At 36.4% G+C, this 18,742-nt stretch overlaps 1 protein-coding gene and 1 long non-coding RNA gene across 2 annotated transcripts; one reads left to right on the top strand and one right to left on the bottom strand.

Annotated features, from left to right (window-relative positions):
- Positions 1-1,236: 1,236 nt before the first annotated feature.
- Positions 1,237-6,406, bottom strand: LOC148519828 (uncharacterized). The gene is made up of 3 exons (XR_015878902.1): positions 6,164-6,406; positions 3,786-3,838; positions 1,237-2,745 (listed from the first exon to the last, which is right to left on the bottom strand). It is a non-coding gene; the product is annotated as an uncharacterized LOC148519828 (long non-coding RNA).
- On the top strand, positions 5,280-16,620 carry INHBA (inhibin subunit beta A). Its single transcript, XM_088476067.1, has 2 exons — positions 5,280-5,667; positions 15,773-16,620. The coding sequence occupies exons 1-2, from the start codon at positions 5,280-5,282 to the stop codon at positions 16,618-16,620; spliced, it is 1,236 nt and encodes a 411-aa protein (XP_088332193.1).
- Positions 16,621-18,742: the final 2,122 nt, after the last annotated feature.

Here is an 18,742-nt window from a genome sequence, read left to right as displayed (position 1 = left end):
TAAGTTAACAGCAGATTTGTTTTTAAGAAGCATTTTATATTCACTAAAATATATATATGGGGTGTAATTAAAAATAAAAAAAAGTGTCCTAGATGAATATGGAGTTTTGTGCTAGTGGAATAAAGCTGTTATTTTTGATAGATGACCTAGTATAACTTACTCTATGTATTGCATCCATCGTGGGAGCCCAGTGCTTGTGTTGTAAAATAAACTTGCAATAAAGAGCTTACTGTTTTCATTAAACGCAATAGTGCTGGGAACACTTTGAGACTGTAGAGCCGTATAATGACAATAGAGAGCACAAAAGCACCATACACACATATATTTACATGGCTGTGCATGCAAGTACAGACAAATATTTGCCAGTATTTAGTACTGGTAAAATAATCCATATGTAATGGAAAATAAAATCATATTAGAATTATTATCATTACAAGCCTGCTAAATGTGCTTCATTTAGTTCTCACTAGCTCTATAGGTCAGAGATAGGCAGTTTGACTGTTTCCTAGAACCTTGTGACTTCTCTCAGGTGGGCTGTACATTACTTTCACTAGGATTTAAACAGCGCTATTGTACCTACTCCTGCTGTGTGGGTATTGCGTTATGACATCACAATATCAGGGGAAGAAGCTCACATAACCTACAGAAAGCAGAAGATTGATACATGAATGACTGACAACAGTAGTCAATAAGGGCAGGATTTATTATGCGTTGCATTTTGAATGCGATACATCCTGCCACTTACTGCATTTATTCACACCATATGCATGTAGTTTTGCGAATTAAAACTGCAAAAGACCGCTCTTCCGATGAGAGCTGTCCTTTGCGGTGTGAGGACTTCAGGGTTTATGACCCAGGAGTCCTTCTGCGCATGCGTTGCTGCCGGACAGTGACTGCGCAAATCGCAGGGGACCCTGGAAAAGATCCTGATGGATCCTTCTTAAGGAATGCTCCGAAAAGAAGTCCATAGGCTTCTAATAGGCAATGCAAAACTTTCCAGAGCTTGATACATGTTGCAAATGTAGTCAAACCTCCGAAAAACTGCAGTTTTTGGATATTTGACTGCATTTTAGTGTTATTGCATCCCACCCTAACAGGGAGATGTACTAACTCTTGGAGAGTGATAAAGTGGAGTGAAATAAAGTACCAACCAATCAGCTCCTTACTGTCACTTTACAGGATGTGTTTAAAAAAAATGACAGGAGCTGATTGGTTGGTACTTTATCTCCATCCACTTGATCTCTCTCAACGGCTTAGTACATAGACCCCTGTGTTTGTAAACTTACATTTAGGAGCTGATTGGGTGGTACTATTTTATCTCTCTCCATTTTATCTCTATCCAAGGCTTAGTACATCTACCCCTAAAGAGAGAAGAAACCACCATCTCATTACAGAAATGGTGGTCAATGTACCATGATGTCGCTTTGGTGTCAAAAGGGAAAAATACTACTGATCTTGAGGTCCACAGGTAAGCCTATAGGATGTCTGTTGGAAAATACATTTTATATATAAAGTTTTTTTTATCTGACTGCTATACATTTGAAACATTTGGTCAGCAGGGAAGCAGTTTATTTACCGGCGTCTGAAATCCCAACACTGGAAGCCCGACTGTGTACTTAAGATAGACGTCTAAATACCGACGCCTATCTTTAGCCAGACGCCGAAATCCAGATGCCCGACATCCCATACGAAGGTAAGCGTTGACAGTTAGCTGTTAGCTGCAGGGGGGGTAGAGTTCGTTTTAGGCACCCACGGGGGGTCTTAGGGTTAGGCACCCCACGGGGAGGGTTAGGCTACGGGAAGGGGGTTTAGGGTTAGGCGCCACTGGGGTGAGGTTAGGGATAGGCACCGCCCGCCAGGATGGATAGGTTTAGGGTGCGGAAAGGGGGGTTAGGGTTAGGCATCACCAGGGGGAGGTTAGGCACCAACAGGGGGAGGTTAGGATTAGGCACCACTAAGGGAGGGTTAGGGGGGAAAGGGGAGGGCTAGGGTACTTATCAGCCCCAGTCGGGATCCTGACTGTTCAGGCTTCCAGCGTCGTATTTAGTCCGCCAGCGTTACATCCGGCGGCATTACATACCGATTCCGATCAGCTATTATACATTTTCATGGTGCTTGGAATGAGAATTGTGTCAAATTTGTGGAATAACGTGTGCTACATTTTTCCTCTATATAGTATCTACAAATTGTTTAGTGTACTGTATATTGGGTTCTGAGAACGAACAAGAAAAAAATATCAACAAATGATCAGGTTTGTAAAGTTTTTTTTCTTACAGGTTTATATTTTTTTCTTTTTTAGGTTTAAAGCAAACAATTTGGAGGCGTGCCAATCTCCCTAAACAGTTTGCTCTGATGCTGATTTAGGAGCACTTACCGCCTTTCTATTATATTAATGTCTGGCCAAGAATCCGTTCTGGTCTGTGTACAAGTTCTACTGTTGAAATAATTTAATGTAACATCAGCTCATTTGGGAATGTATAACCTAACCTAACTGATTGATATATACCTTGCAGATCGTTTTAGAGCAGTGGTGCAATAGAGGCTACTCTGACTATTAGTTGTCTTCTCGTAGTGCTTTCTACAATATAACATAAACTGGTATCATAGCACAGGGTCATAACTGCATTGTATTATAAAATAGAGACGGTCAGAAACCACATAATGGCGATAGGGTGAGGAAGTTCTTGTTGTGCTGAAGAAGGGATACGTGTTGAGAACCCCCTTTGTGGATTTCTTTATATGATTCTAAAAGAAAAAAAAAACATAATAAGATAGTCGCTCAGAGGTAACAGATACAGACCATAACAATGACAGCAAAAGAGTTTTTTTATCTGCTTGTCACCTTAGGCAAGTCATACTGTCTACTAAATAAAATAGATTGTAAGCTCATTTGACATGGAAACTGTCTGAACAATTTTATATAGAGGTAAGATTATATTCGCTATACTAAAATATTATACTCAACAAAATATGTTTGGTTTGGCCCATACACATGATTCACCTTTAGCATACTGGTATATAGACTGAATGCATGCCAGTCCCTCCAACAGACCTCTTCTGCTAAGAACAAAATGATCTGCTTCTGAGATACATTGTAATGCAAATACCTGGGCTAAAATCATGAATACACTTTTAAAAAATAGCCCCTCCTATCAATTCCGCACAGGCAACTGCAACAGCAGCTGGAAAGTTTGAGAACAGAAAAATTTGTTCCAAGTGGAAGTTCTCATGCTGGAGGGTCTGCCATACTATACCTATTCACCCATTTTAACCTTTACAGTAACTGGATATTCCCTATCTTGGGCTAAAACCCTGTAACATATGGTAAAGGATATGATTAGACTAGCAAATGATAAAATAAGTATTAAGGGGCCTGATTGTGAGAATTTACAATCTAGAGGTAAAATGATAAATAATTTTATATGCAAACATTTACCATTACTCCTAAGCCTGATTCCGAAGGGAGCTAGTACTGCTTGCTGTGTCAAAGATGTATCTTGTTGAACTTTTACTTAAGTTTCAGACTCGGCATTGAAACAAGCCATAATTACAGCTCTCTGTTGGGTTGTTTACAGAGAGACATGATATTAATATGCATTATTATAAGCCTTCGGTTACACAGGCGTTTACTATATAATACACCATACGGACCACTTGCATTAGAAGCCAAGTAAAAAAATCTAAATATTTTGCACTGCTTGCTACATATGAAGTAAAAACTATATTTCAATAAATCAGTACTCAATATCTGCACCATGTTTTATACAGAAAATAAGTCTACTCACATTCTGATGCAAAAAAGAGCTTTATTTCATTGTATGTAAGCACGCAGGATATGCTGTAATTGCAAATGTATGAAAAGTTATTTTTAATCCAAAGTTTACATATTTGATCATCTTTTTACAATTTGAATAACTAGTACAGATGCAAAAAGTAAACTCTTTGTACTAAAAGATTTAAAAAAAAGAAACAAAACAAATCAAAAATAACAGTCAGCAGAACTGGTACATTAAATAAACTGATATCTACAGAGTGTAAAATGTAAAATCTTTATATCAAGCTAATTATATAACTATTTTAATTTCTTATGGTATCATGTTTTCATGCTTTTGATAATGGAGTACTAGGCTCCTTGATCAGTCAATAGTGAATGGACTACTCAGAGTATGTCTAATAGTCAATAAATTATATCTTGCATCTAAATATATATATATTAATATATATGTATGTGTGTGTATACACGCAAATAAAATAGTAAACAATTAATAACATATGCTCAAGCAAAGTTTAGAGTTAGATATTGAGAATTGCAAGATCACAGCATAACAGTATGGTGCAATGCCTAGTACAAGTCTCTGTCAGAGTAGCCAGTGATAAAAAGTCACTTTAATGATGTTGAATCACTTATACAGGAAAACCCTAACTTTTCTCAAGTTGCTCATCAGACTGTGTTGTACCAGTATGACAGACAGTAGCTGTGTCATTAATGTGTTTCGCAATCCTTCATCAGCAATATAATTTATTGTCTGAAAGCCTTATTTGTGTAAATTTGTTCAGGGTTGGAACACTAGAAAAGGCTTGTAAATGTATTTTTCAAATGTAAAAATAAAAAGTCACAAGAAAGTGTGTGTCTGAACTAATTTCAAATACATGTGAAGAACAGGGTATACAATATCTTGTAGCAGTCACAAAATATAAGAAATACACTAGTTTACATTACACTAGTTTATCACAGATAAACTAGTGTAATGCATAAATCTATAAATGCCTACTATCAAATATGATGAAAAATGAAAAGGGAAACAAGATTCAAAGAGAGGTATTACAGACAGAAAAAAAAGAGATAAAAAGGAGGGGCACTGAAGGCTTGGTGTATATAAGAGAGCACAAGAAGAGAGCCTGTCAGAGTACTGTATGTTCCTCCCCCTTCCCTAATCAAGTCCTTACTCATAGACCAAACTCCCCCCTCTCATTCACTCACTCACTTGAGGCCAATCCGTCCTCTCTGTCTGTCTCTTTTTCACTCTCTCTCTCTGAAACAGAAGTCAGAGCTTTCCTCACTGACAGCCTCAAGTACTCACAGCACTTACTGAAGCTAGAGAGAGAAACTGCAAACCAAAATTACACTGAGAAACTTTTTTTTTTCCCTTTTTCTCTTTTTGCTTCATATTAATTTTTCCAGAGTAAAGACAAAAAAAGTTTATATATTTTCCAAAGGGATAAGCTTTTTACAGAGAATATAGAAGGAAAATAGCAAGCCTATAAAACCTGGTCTCAGGATGTCTGTGCATTTAGTGAACGGATTTCTGTTGGTACTTTGCTGGATTACAGTCAGGAGTACGCCAACTCCAGGATCTGAGGGACACAGTTCAGTCACTGACTGTCCATCATGCTCACTCTCCAGATTCCACAAGGATGTGCCCAGTTCTCAAAGTGACATGGTGGAGGCAGTAAAGAAGCACATTCTGAATATGCTGCACTTGAGGGACAGACCGAACATCACCCAGCCAGTGCCTAAAGCAGCACTTTTAAACGCCATCAAGAAAGTTCACGTGGGGAAAGTGGGAGACGATGGCCAAGTGCAAATAGATGATATTATTGCACGGAGAGCAGAAATGAATGAAATATTGGAGCAAACTTCGGAAATCATCACGTTTGCTGAAGCAGGTGAGTGCCAGTCTTACAACTTTATAACACTATGGAGCTGTCACATTTTAGACTAGTAAATAAAGTAATAAGGTAGAGTGATCTAGAATAGAAATTCACAATACTGTGACATACAGTAGCTATTTGCCAAGTAATGTATTTTTCTGTCATTTAACCTAGGCTGCAGTCTGCACGTATATGTTTGCTAAATTCCCATAGAATAAGCTATCTCTGAGAATCTTTAACAGAGTGCAAGTGTGTGAGGGGGAGGGTACAGGCATTCTCCAAAACTCCATGAGAACCTCTGGCTAAGAGTGCTAAATATTACTTAAACCCTCAGGGCATGTTTTCATCCAGGCACAGCGATGATCAGTTAGCATTACACAGCACAGTAACAATATTATTTGAAGCAATAGGTTACAATATCAGTTAAGGGTTAACAATAACCTTAGGCATGAAAAGTAGTACACAAGCAATGCAGGAGTTGAAGCCACAGAACAAAACACAGCAGCCATACCAGGTAGCCGACCAGATATAGCTGTGCACTTGCAGCATAGCCTGACCTCTCCTTGCAACACGTAAAGGTGTATCATCCCCTGTGAAACAACTTTACGCACTCCTTCCAAAAATTCTTTAAAAAGATTCCAGAATCCCACGGGTGAAATGCAGCTTAGATTGAGTATGTTTTTGACATGAGTCCTCTCTCCCATTCATAAGAGTAAGAAAAAAAAGGTTCATCGCGTTCCACAGGCTGTGTTGAAAATTGTTTGCTGAAAACAGAATACAGCGAGCAGAAGCTGCGAGGCCACCTCTTTTAAAGAAACAGTTTTTTTTTTTTTTTTTTTAAATCTTGTCTCTAAGCCACTTTGAAAAGAATGCCATTGTTTAGTGCAGCCTATGGTAGACAAAGTATGTGCGGGAACTATAAGCATTTTTGTTTAAAGTGTGCTGCAGCAATATAAACAATTAAGACAGCACTCAGATTTTCCAGTCTTAAAAAACCTGTTGACTCAGATGTTCTGTCTGCAAGAAAGCCTTGCAGTATTTGCATGCTTTCAAATGAGACATTCCTGCCAGCCTTTTTGGAGTGCACAATGAAGTATTGCGCTATATCTCCCTGTCAGTGAGGCTGTGTTATCAAGCCTGAAAGTTACAAGTCGAACTTCATATGTGTCTGTGAATAAATGCGATTCACATCTGGGTAGGAGGGACCCAATACACTACTGGAATGCTTTACAAAACCATTTATAAGGGAACGAGTTAATGTATAATAAAGATGCATTTTCACTGCTTAGAATACCCACATGCTTTGTGAGCCTCCGTTTTATTGGCACATTGCATATTCTACCTACACAAGACAAATATAATCCTTCTGGCTTTAAAGCATTGAAGCCAATAATCATGCCTTTATGCCAATTTATCATGCATATGTTAATATGTGCACATATTAAGTTGTTAATATACTGCTGCAGTGTATGAATTGGTTGCTTTGTACAGATTGATGCCTGGGAAGTCATCTCATTCTACAAGTACAAATGTTATTGCAATCCATTTTGTAGAAGCCCAGAGAGCACAAAAAACCTTGAAAACACATAAATAGAGCTTTAGCTGCAGTTCAGACGTAACAAGCAACACCTAATGGACTGACTGATGTTGACCAACTATGTCATATCAATTAAAATCCTGCTGTGACTACAGCACAGCTGGGCTATGATGTCAGTCTTTCAAGAAGCTCCTTTGCTTCCATTAGGCTCGACTGCAACCCCACAACAACCCTGTAAATTAAATGATCTAATCTAGTTGGATTGCAATAGCTAAAACAATTTATTTAGATGGGGGGTTGCTGCATTAAACTGAAAGCTGCCCAAATTTAGGCTGTGTATTGACTACAAGAAGCAGGAGACGGAGACTTAACAGAGTCAATCCAGGACAGGTGAATTCAACTCACCAAGACTAATGGATGCCTTCATATATTTCACATGGACAACTCTGATCAGTTGAGGATGAGGTTGTTATAAAGAGTTTAGCAAATTATTTACTGCTTCATTGGTTCCTAATGAACTAGCAAATGGTTTTTAACTTACAGTACACTGGCCACTAAGTTCAAATAGTTTTTACAACATAGAACAAGACAGGAAGGTTATTTATGGTCTAGAAAGAAGGTGGGAAAGTAATATCTCCCAAAAATCCTAAGTAGACTTCTTACATCCCCCACTGTAGATTGGTGTCATATACATCTTTCTTTTTTTTTATAAACCTCACAGATAATTCTGGAGACACGTATGGAGCAATGCATTCGATTGAAAGCTAAAGTGCACATTTCTGTTCTGTTCAACTGAAATCTTTCTATTCCTCTCCTATTTTGCATTACCACACATTATTCAGTTAACTTCTAACACCTGACATACTGCCAATTATGTATATCATTAATCTGGCTAGCTGACAACACCGTTATTCATCTAATTATCTGCATTGAATAATAGCCATTTACCACATGTTCTATTGGGTAAAGTTAATTCTAAATATTATTTGCATGGAATAAATCTTATTTACCACTTTATGTAATAATGATAATACAGTAATCAACCATTCACGTCTATCTATTTATTTTATTATATGATAAAAAAAATAGATCTTTTAAACAAATTTTTATGCTTTGTTTTTGCCATCTACTTTTTAATGGAACATCTATATGCGCAATGTGCTTTTGATTGGCAAAATTTAAATAAATGCACTAATGTGGCCTTGAAACCTTGCTGCTCTGTAAAACAGTAGCTTCATTTAAAAGGCCACTAGAGGGCACTGGTTACTGCAGTCTGGATTTCACAAGTTACTTTCTTAACTAAATACTTTGCATAGTCCCAGAGGTAAAGTCTCATTGGGTGTCTGCTGTCCTATCCACTATTAAGAGCTGTATAATATAAAAGAAACATCTTCACTGCATTTCTAAGAGAAATGAAAAGCGCAGGCACCACAGAGAGATGTTTAGTCAAATAACAAATATATATGATTGCACACGTTAAAATACAAACAATGCAGTTTTTCTCTGCTCAACATTAGGACTATACATCCCTGATTTAATATATCCACAAGCTGACTTACTCGTGATTTAGGAGTCTGTTCTACACAAGAACAAAAGCAGATTAGGTAGTTTTCTGCCTGTGATATTCTCATTGACTGAAATTGCTATTAACAGGAGACAACGGTCAGATTTCCTCGTTGTGTATAGTAAGTCCTTTAGTCACATTCATCTTGGTGGATTTGAATCTTTCTGCAATCATTTACATCATATTGACAAAGGGCAAACAAGGGCAATATTTCAATAAGAGTAAGCTCCAAGAGGGTAGCATTTATCAGATCGTTCCCAACTGTTTGACTTAGGCAAGTGACAGAAGAGAGAGAAGTCAAAAGAAGCTGGTCTCTTTTGATGGGAACATCGTGCAAAGCTTTTCTCATTTTGGAAATGAGTTTACTGACCTGGAACAAGTTTGCAGCTGAATAATAAAACATGTTCTTTATTTATGGCACTTTAGTTGCTAAGAATAAAATTTGAGTCCTCACAATAAGATTTTATTCGAAGAAATATATCTAGTTGCATATTCTTCTTGTAAGCTACTGACAGTAGACAGGCACAGAAGGACTGCTGAACCTTCCAGTTCAACTACACTTTTTGAACAGAGGCTATTAAGTTAATAAAGGATAGACACCTACTGAAATGATCGACTACGTCTTTAAAAAAAATAAAAGGAAACCAAAACATATTTCGGAAGTTATTAAAAATAATAAAATGTTGGCCCTATGCCACATACACCAGTCCAAAAGCAACTAGCCACCAGTATGGATAATGGATTGATGCACTTTGAAAAAGGAAGCTCTATAGTGTTGATAACCACAACACAAGGCTCCTATTAACCTTCCTGGTAATTATTTGCATAGTAGTATTATTATTACACTGTGTATCCGTTGAGTTCTGCTGTGTAGTGCAACAGAATCTCTTTTAGCAGGAAATCAAACTTCTGTGTTAGTTTATTTCTGGATAATTTAACTGTTGGTATGTTTATCAGCCAGGCGGCTGTGTGTCATGCCAAGATGTCTTTCCAGAGAAGTTAAGGCATACACAGTAAGTTATACAAATACTGTGTACGTAACATCACTCTCAAAGGCTTACTCATAATATGCCAATATTTCTAACAAGGATCTCTTATATTGCTACTGTTAGCAAAGCTTTATTTGATTTGCCTATTATTTGACATACATAAGTTATTTTGTAAGGTGTGCTTCTATTAAATTCATGTCGGTTTAAGAAATTTTGGCTAGTTATATGAATTTTTGACCCTCTGGACAAAGTAAGCTTCTAACTTAAGAAATGTGTTCTCTGTATCTTTACAAGCCCACCTATTGCAGAAACATCTTACCTCTTAGCAAATCAAATGCTTCTATGCATCATAATCCATTGTGGAACTGCCATATTAAGAATTGCCATTTGCTTTCACCTATTAGTAGGTATTGTCATGATGAACCTCATCAGACTGACATACATCATTATGTAATACAATATTTGCCTATGGAATACATTGAACATATTCCACAAGCTATATGTTATCAGAGAGTAATACTTACAATGGGATGCTTCCCTCACAGTGGCAAACGCAGGGTTTCCAAATGCTTTATTTTAGAGTGAGTGTGGCCAGTCCATGAAAAGGGCATAATTACCACTTATCCAGCTTTAATATGCATCATACAAAGTATATTGTGTGTCATAATTCCAGCATATACAGGACCAGCAATCACAGTAAGACTTTAAATGCGGCAGTAGGGCCATCCTGCCTGAGCTGAATGTTTTTATTTTAGATGTGGGCACCATTCAATAGCATTAGAGCATGTCCGGGAGTCTGGGGTAGCAGCAGAAAAATCTATCACTGCCCTGGACATATATGTAAATATTGGGCTCTATAGCAGTACATCCCGAACTGCATGTTTTCCAAATCCCCTAATTGGTGCACAGGTTATTTATTACTGGCTGATACATGTTAAAAGATCCACAGGTGGTGCTATTTATTTCATTTGTGATACTGAGAAGAACATGCAGCGCTAATAAAATTCCATTACTTTACTATTTCTATTGTGGTCATGGTGTGAGCTGGGGAGGGGGGTTTCCAGGCAGATGGAAATCCCCCTGCGTTTGCCTATGCCTCAGTCTACTTGTCAGGAATTTATTTTATACAGCATTATTTTTAATCGTGAAGATGCTGTCGGCAGGAGTGAGGAGAATATCGGCAGACATAGGAGTAACTGTCAGACTCCATTAAGTAATACTGTGTTATACAGTGTAAGTTATGGGATTCAGTTTTCTGTGGAGTTATCCATTAAATAATATGGACAAACATCCTGTATCATAGTTCTTCAATATTGTCTTTATTTCTAAAAAAAAAGAAAACTTTTACATCACATATTATGGAGTACCAAGTTTTTGAATTCTTGACTAGCAGATAAGTGATAGATGTTCCACAATGTATGCTATGATGAAACGGGATACGTACAACCTTTACACTAGGTGACATTAAGCATGCAGTACAATTTGTAAGCGTGATTCCACTTTATACTGTAGTCTCCTTTCAGCCAATTCAGGTTTGCTGCCTGGAAGGTTGGATCGTCTCTTAAAAATTAAACCTATTATGTACTGTTGTAAACAACACATGTTTGAATCTAATCTTACCCATTAGAGTATTTTTTTTAAATATAATCTGAACTCCAGACAACATCTATTTGATGGTTACCTTCATTATATCATCAGTGCACTAAATCAGATTGCTGCCATTATGTTGGGGGCCATGTCTTATAATACAGACCCTTATATAATGAGCACCCTGTCTTGACTATTTGTGCTGACTTTGAATCTTTGCTTAGGGTTCAAGAACTGGTTTAAACTTCTATGTAACATCTGAACACTCTCAACCACAAGATTGGTTCTATAGCTTGATCAATAAAATCACAATTAAGCTGGGTACACACTTGTCCAATCCTCTGGGGATCCAACTCCCGACCAGACTGTTGACACAATCCTAATGGAGACCTAAGTCGTAGATACAACCCCCAGTCTATACATCCACACCCGTCCAAGTTTGTGCAAAACTCCAATCTGCATCTGCAGAAACCATCTGCGGAAAGGATTGTGTACACAGTCTTCCATTCTTTGGCAGACCAGCTGCCACTTACAGGGATGATATGGGAGAAGAATTTAACAAACCAGTCTCAGGAGCGTACGCACTTCTAAATTGGTTGGGTGATTGTCAATCTGGTCTACTGATTTTTCAGCAGGTTTAAATATCTTTCGACAGGACCCGGCAACCACGATTGGATGAAAGCAGAGGTTGTGTGATCATATACACTCTATTAATGTCTGACCAACTGATAGGTCAGATGTTGGATTGAATGAGAAACAGACAATTGTGTACCCAACTTAAGAGATAGGCCCTTTAATGTCACATGATAAAACAGACATGCTAAATTGGTGGGGATGTGCTACTTGTTAACCACACTAATTCACAGCAACTAAAAACTTATTAATTTATTTATAGTAAAACAAAGTAATTCCTGTCCTGAACAAAAAATAAATAAGTAAATTAAACAGTGTCAAATAAATAATAATTAAAAAAAAATCTATTCCTGGTGGAACTGAGGCAACAAAAAATATATTAAAAACTAGTCTAGACATTAGGGTCATTACAGTGTAACACATTTCCAACCATACTACATAGATAGAACACATATAATATATAGTAATGCTGTTACTTCTGTAGCTTTTATCCATCACTGATGATATATGATGATATATTATCGAATATTAGCTGATATTATTGGCTTTTTTTTCTTTTCCTATCGCCATTTAAAACGGGTGGGCAATAAGCGGCCCCCCAGCTGTTGTAGAACTACACATTCTAGCATGTCCTGCAACAGTTTTAGCATGGCCAAGTAGCAAAACTGTGGCATGGCATGCTGGGATGGTTAGTTCTACAACAGCTGGGGGGCCACTTATTGCACACCCCTGTTTTAAATGGTGAGATTTGTTGCTCTGTTTAACCAGGTGTCTGCCACAGATGTTATTGCAAAAAAAGGGAAAAAACAATATTATCAGCTAATATTTGATAAAATAATAAAAAAAATATTTTATAAAATAATTTGAAACATACGTCTAAACAAGGCTTTTGTAAAGAAACAGTTTCAAGAACCCACATTAATTTACAGTGAATAAAACAGAAAAATACTGTAATTTTGTTTATGGAATATTATATTATATTACAGGCCACTATAATATACATAAAAACTTGGAAAATAAGTTTCAGGTGATAATGACTATAGTACCTATTTATATGCAGCACAGTTATATGGCGTTTAAGATCTGGGACATCTTACAGATATACAGTATGTCTAAGTTGGATGTATTCCTGTTTAATACACACATTTTGCTAAAGATTTATTGCAGTTGGCTGATGCTTCTGATAATAGACAGTTCATATTGATCATCACTTGCACAATTTGTAACAGTTTTCACAATTGGTAAAATTTCACATAGGTAAAAAATTCCATTTGGAAAAATACCGACACCCTTTAAAGTTAGCATTCAGCCATTACGTATACTTCTATAGAATAGCTGGGGGAAAAGATAGCTTAGTTAAAGATAAATTAGGCATCACACTCCAGTATAATGTGGCTAAACATTAATCTTGTCCTCCAGAGGCTCAGCACCAGATTTGCAGTGATCTTGCTGGGCCCTGTTAGTGGATCAATGCCACTGTTGTGCTGCAAGAGACATGCCATGAAGTTGTGCCTAAAGACTACAGTAACCTTGACATTTTACAAGTAAAAACACCATTACATTTTATGTGTTATGGTGCGTACAGACGGGACAATCGACAACCATAATGATATCGTTGTTCGATCTCCCGAGTGTGCTGGACGATCGATATTGATCATCCAGCACACAACCAACTCACCAACGACTATAGTAACCTGGTCGATATCGACCAGGTTGGCCTGCATGCACGGGTGATGGTCGATATCGACCAAACGTGCCCGTGCATCGCAGGTCGTTGGGCACCGAAAAATGCACGATATGAGCGATAACGATATGATTGATATCGTTATCGTTCATATCGTCCATTTTAATCGTACCGTGTGTACGCATAGTTATTAGTATAAAACAAGTTTTGGCAGACAAAAATGCAGACAGGCCTGCCTGTACTGTAGGAGGGCACTAAAAGTCTATAAAATATTATACTAACTAGTCATCACTTAAACTGCTTATTTCCCTCAGTTAAAAAACAGGACACTGAGCATCTGTAATGCTGCTATATTTATACAGTAAAAACATCTTTCTGTCTAAAACTGTTACCTTCCCTGAATAAAGTAATTCTTGTTATAATAAGAAACACTTAATTCGCTCATGATCAAATAACCCAGCAGAACCTATTACTCATATAGCCCTCTGCCAAGAACATGGAGTCGTTATCAAGGGAACGCCCCCACATCATGATGTTCACGATCAGCTGCATTATGCCAACAAGTGTATGCATAGGAGAGCACATCCCAAAGTATGCTGCCTCTGATTCTATCTATTCCACAGCACATCTAGCACCAGCAGGCTATTATTACCATGCACACAGCACCTTGCATTAGAAACATAACTGCCTATGACAAAGCTTCCTATAAACACTTTATACATCTACCTTATGCACTATGAACAGACAAACTGATATCAGATCAATATGAGATAGATATATACATGAGATAAATATGATATATGATAGAAAGAAAGATATATAGAAAGATAGAACATGTACGATATAGATAGATAAGTAGATGATAGACATATGTCTATCATATGTAAATATGAATAGATATATATATATATAATATATATATCATGTATGAGATAGATAGATAGATGTATATACAATATGTAAATAGATAGATGGTAAATAGATAGATATATTTGATATGTAAATATGAAGGTAGGTAGATAGACCATCATATAGATTGATAAATAGACAAACAAATAGATAATATGCTTAACATAGACATAATTACTGCCGGAGGGAGCATATTAACACATAACATATTTTTTCATACACATGACAGATTTGAATTTAGTCTGTTTTATATCTGGTCCATCAGACATTACAAAAGAGTGATGTGCATATTGTTGATACCCTCAACCTAGAGTGCAAAAATCCATATTTTTAGCAAATCTGTGTCCTGTTTCTGCTCTGTGACTCTAAAGTGAACATAATGCAGTCAGCACATGGCAAAGGCATCTTGTGTATGCCCATTTAGTTTTGCCTCATAGTAAAAACAGTCTAAAGTATCATTGTTGTGCCATACAGATGGGGCAGTGGCCTTCTGAAGATGGCGTACAGTAAAAAGAATTGTATTAAAAAATCCTTCAAATTGTGCCAAATTCTATTTGCTTCTATTTTGTGTCGAATTGCAATGACTGTTCTAAGTAACAATGCCCCATCTGCATTCAATAAAGTAGAATATGTAATATGAATGCAGATAATCTCTAAAAATTGTCCCAAAATCCAGAATTCTTAGATCGGTTTTTATTTTTATACTGCAATTATGAAATAAGAATCACAGAACTTCTGAAAAAGTGAATACATCTGTGCTAGAATAAAGTTATTCCATTGTTTGCAGAGAAACAGTATCCATCCTTTAGGTCCTAAACTTCTGTAATCTAGCAACACAAAGTCTGTTATGTCGCAGGAAGCTTGAATGAGTTCAAAAATAAAAAGCGTTAAATAATATATATTTCTTGGCCATGCTGAGAAAAAATAATCCATTTTAATTTCACAGTTGTGCAAATGAAATCATAGTTTAATTATAAAGATTTTTTATGTCAGTAACTTGAGTAAAGCCATATTTTCCCAGAGGAATTTCTGAAAAATGTGTTGAAAGTCTACTGGCAGTTTGGAAGAGATTGGCACAGTGTTTTGAATGTTCTGTTTTTCATACAGGATGTTTATGGAAAATCTATAAGATGTGATATTAATACATACAAATCAGTTGAAAGTGTAACCATATATTAACATAATGGTCTTGTTTTATTGTTATTTTTAATATGCAGGGCCCTCAAAGAAAATCCTTCACTTTGAAATTTCCAAAGAAGGCAGTGACTTATTGATAATAAAGGAAGCAGAACTTTGGCTCTTCCTAAAACTGTCGAAGGCAAACCGAAGTCGGGCAAGATTGTCAATTCGACTGTATCATCAGCAGCGAGGTCAGAAGGAGCACAGAGGATTTGAAGGAAACAAAAATGAACTGTTGATTGCTGAGAAAGTCGTGGACACAAAGAAAAGTGGCTGGCACACATTCCCGATCTCTGGGAGCATTCAGCGCTTACTGAATCTTGGCAAGTCATCTATGGATATTCGAATAGCTTGTGATAAATGCCAAGAGACAGGGGCAACCCCTGTCTTACTTGGGAAACGGAAGAGAAAAGATGATGAGGACAAAGAAGCAGGAACAACTGTAGCTGAAGAAGAGAAAGAGCAGTCACATAGACCTTTCCTAATGATTGTGGCTCAGCAGACCGATGATCACCCTCACAGAAGAAAAAAACGTGGCTTAGAATGTGACGGTAAAGTCAGCAACTGTTGCAAAAAGCATTTTTATGTGAGTTTTAAGGACATAGGCTGGAGTGACTGGATCATAGCACCTTCTGGTTACCATGCCAACTACTGCGAGGGGGATTGCCCTAACCACATTGCTGGGACATCTGGGGCGTCTCTTTCTTTCCATTCCACAGTAATCCACCAGTATCGAGTTAAAGGCCACAGTCCATTCAACAGCATCAAATCATGCTGTGTTCCATCCAAGTTAAGAGCTATGTCAATGCTCTATTATGATGACGCACAAAATATAATTAAGAAGGATATACAGAATATGATTGTGGAAGATTGTGGTTGCTCATAAAATGAATACATACTGAAACAATATCAGTTATATAATACACTAATCAATAAAACTGAAAATGACTTGCAATTGAGCAATGATCAACAGGAGAAGAAACTAGATACAAAGGAAGAACAAGTTCTAAACCTGCAGCAATCACTACAAGGAAAGAACATTTCCAGCTCTTATAGTAAGGAGTGAGAATACCATTCCAACAGGCAAAATAATACATCTCTATATCTATATATACACCATATTCACTGTCTGTGTAAATGTATAGGCATTTACACTCACCTGTATAAATAGATATGCAGAGATCCATAGCACCACGTTAGGCCTATTCTGTTTTACAACAGTCTCTTCATTGCGCAGGTGACTTACGTTCTTCCTCTGCACTATTACTGCATAACAAACAAATGAAAGCATACAAAGTTAGATTTCGCTAAGGTGCTTATGATCTTAGAACTATGCAACTTATGGGGTTTGAAAACTGTTTACCCAGAAAAAAAAAAAGAAAGGAGAGACTTTTCAGTGGAAGTAACAGGTTTAATATTTTTGTTCTTTCATCAGAGATACTTGAAAGGAACATGTTGGTTCAGATACTGGAACCAAACATTTCTATATTTTGTAAAAGAAAATGTTTCCTTTTTTTATTTGCACTACAACAGTATTTGACATGTTTAATATCATTATTTAACAAGTATTTTCAAGAGAGGTTTTAAGAGCTGCACTTAACATGAGCTAGATCAAACTGCTACAGCACACATCAAAATAGCTATTTTTATGACTATTTTCAATATTTTTTCTACCTTAAATGAGACACTTACACCAAAGACGTGTGTGAAGATTTAAGTCTGCCTGTGGTTGATAATCACTGAGCAAATGGGAGGGAAGAGTATAAAGGATTGAGTGTAAATGAAAATGTATTGAAGCCAAAATTGTATATTTTATCTATATTCATATATGGGTAATTGTGCTGCTTTAAGACTGCTTTTTGTTTCCTTTAAAAAAGGCACTTCGGCAACTTATCTCTAATGCATATTTTTTTCTTTTGGTTGCCCGTTCCACTTATGGGTTAATTGATTTATAAACCATATGTTACAATAAGACTTATATTCTTTGATTATGAAAATGATGACCTGCCTAAAATGACATTATTTTTGAGAATAATGCAAGCTTCATACTGTGCAGCCTAGAACGTAGAACTCATTGGCCTGCAATTTATGCCCAAAGATAGAAAACTGGTACACCAGTGCAAAAAATAAGTGCTGTAACCCATAGCGACTAATCAGACATTTGCGTAACTGTACTAGAAATATGACAAGTTGCTACGATCTACAGCTAGGTCACAGGGAATGCATTTAATTCATTAAAAAAAAAAGTCAAACAAAAACATCGTGTCAGTGAAAAGGAATGAGAAACATATCATTTTTCCGCACTCTATGGCATGATTGGTCTTCACAACAATTCATTACGTGTACTTGTCTAAGTATGTATATGTGTAATAAGGTGCAAAATATCTTTTTTTTCATGTATTATTAGCAAAATACATGCCTCTATTTTCTAATTTATTCCACAGTATTTAGCTTGCATTGTAAGGCAATTGTTTTATTCATGTATTTGCATTTTATACCGATACATTTCTGACATGTTTGCAGTTTGCAAAAAAGAAAAAAAAGAAAAAAAATGCTAAAAAGGAAATGAATAGTAGAAGATAGTGTAAGACTTTTACACTGTTGTATATAACTAATTTTCAAATGGGAAATTTGTGACAGCAAAATAAAATTACAAAGTTACAGTTACATATACAAAAAGATACATTTGGGTAGTAAGAAAACAGTAAATGTATAGAACATTATTGTAAATTCTTATGGGATTTTTCTCTGCAACTACCATTTTAAGCATTTCCTACAATTTTTCAAACATTGTAATGCTTTAAAAAGTTATTTTTATTCTCTCTTGACACTATTAGAAAACCTAAACTGCTCCTTACATAGTCAGAATGGTGATTGTTTTATAATAATAACATTTTTAAATATAAAAAAGTATATTTTTTCTACTTGGGAACACCAATCACAAAATTACTATAAAAAATAAACTGCCTGTTCACCAATAAATCTTCTTCTGCATAACAGAATAAATA

Source organism: Taudactylus pleione, unplaced genomic scaffold, assembly GCF_031769625.1.
Source record: "Taudactylus pleione unplaced genomic scaffold, aTauple2 ptg000181l, whole genome shotgun sequence".
Lineage (NCBI taxonomy): Eukaryota > Metazoa > Chordata > Amphibia > Anura > Myobatrachidae > Taudactylus > Taudactylus pleione.
This window is presented reverse-complemented; position numbering and strand designations above follow the sequence as displayed.

Excerpts from the sequence above, each read along its gene's own strand:
- INHBA (XM_088476067.1), top strand. The coding sequence starts at position 5,280 with ATGTCTGTGCATTTAGTGAACGGATTTCTGTTGGTACTTTGCTGGATT. Across the intron at positions 5,668-15,772 it reads CATCACGTTTGCTGAAGCAG|GGCCCTCAAAGAAAATCCTT; the intron begins GTGAGTGCCAGT and ends TTTAATATGCAG.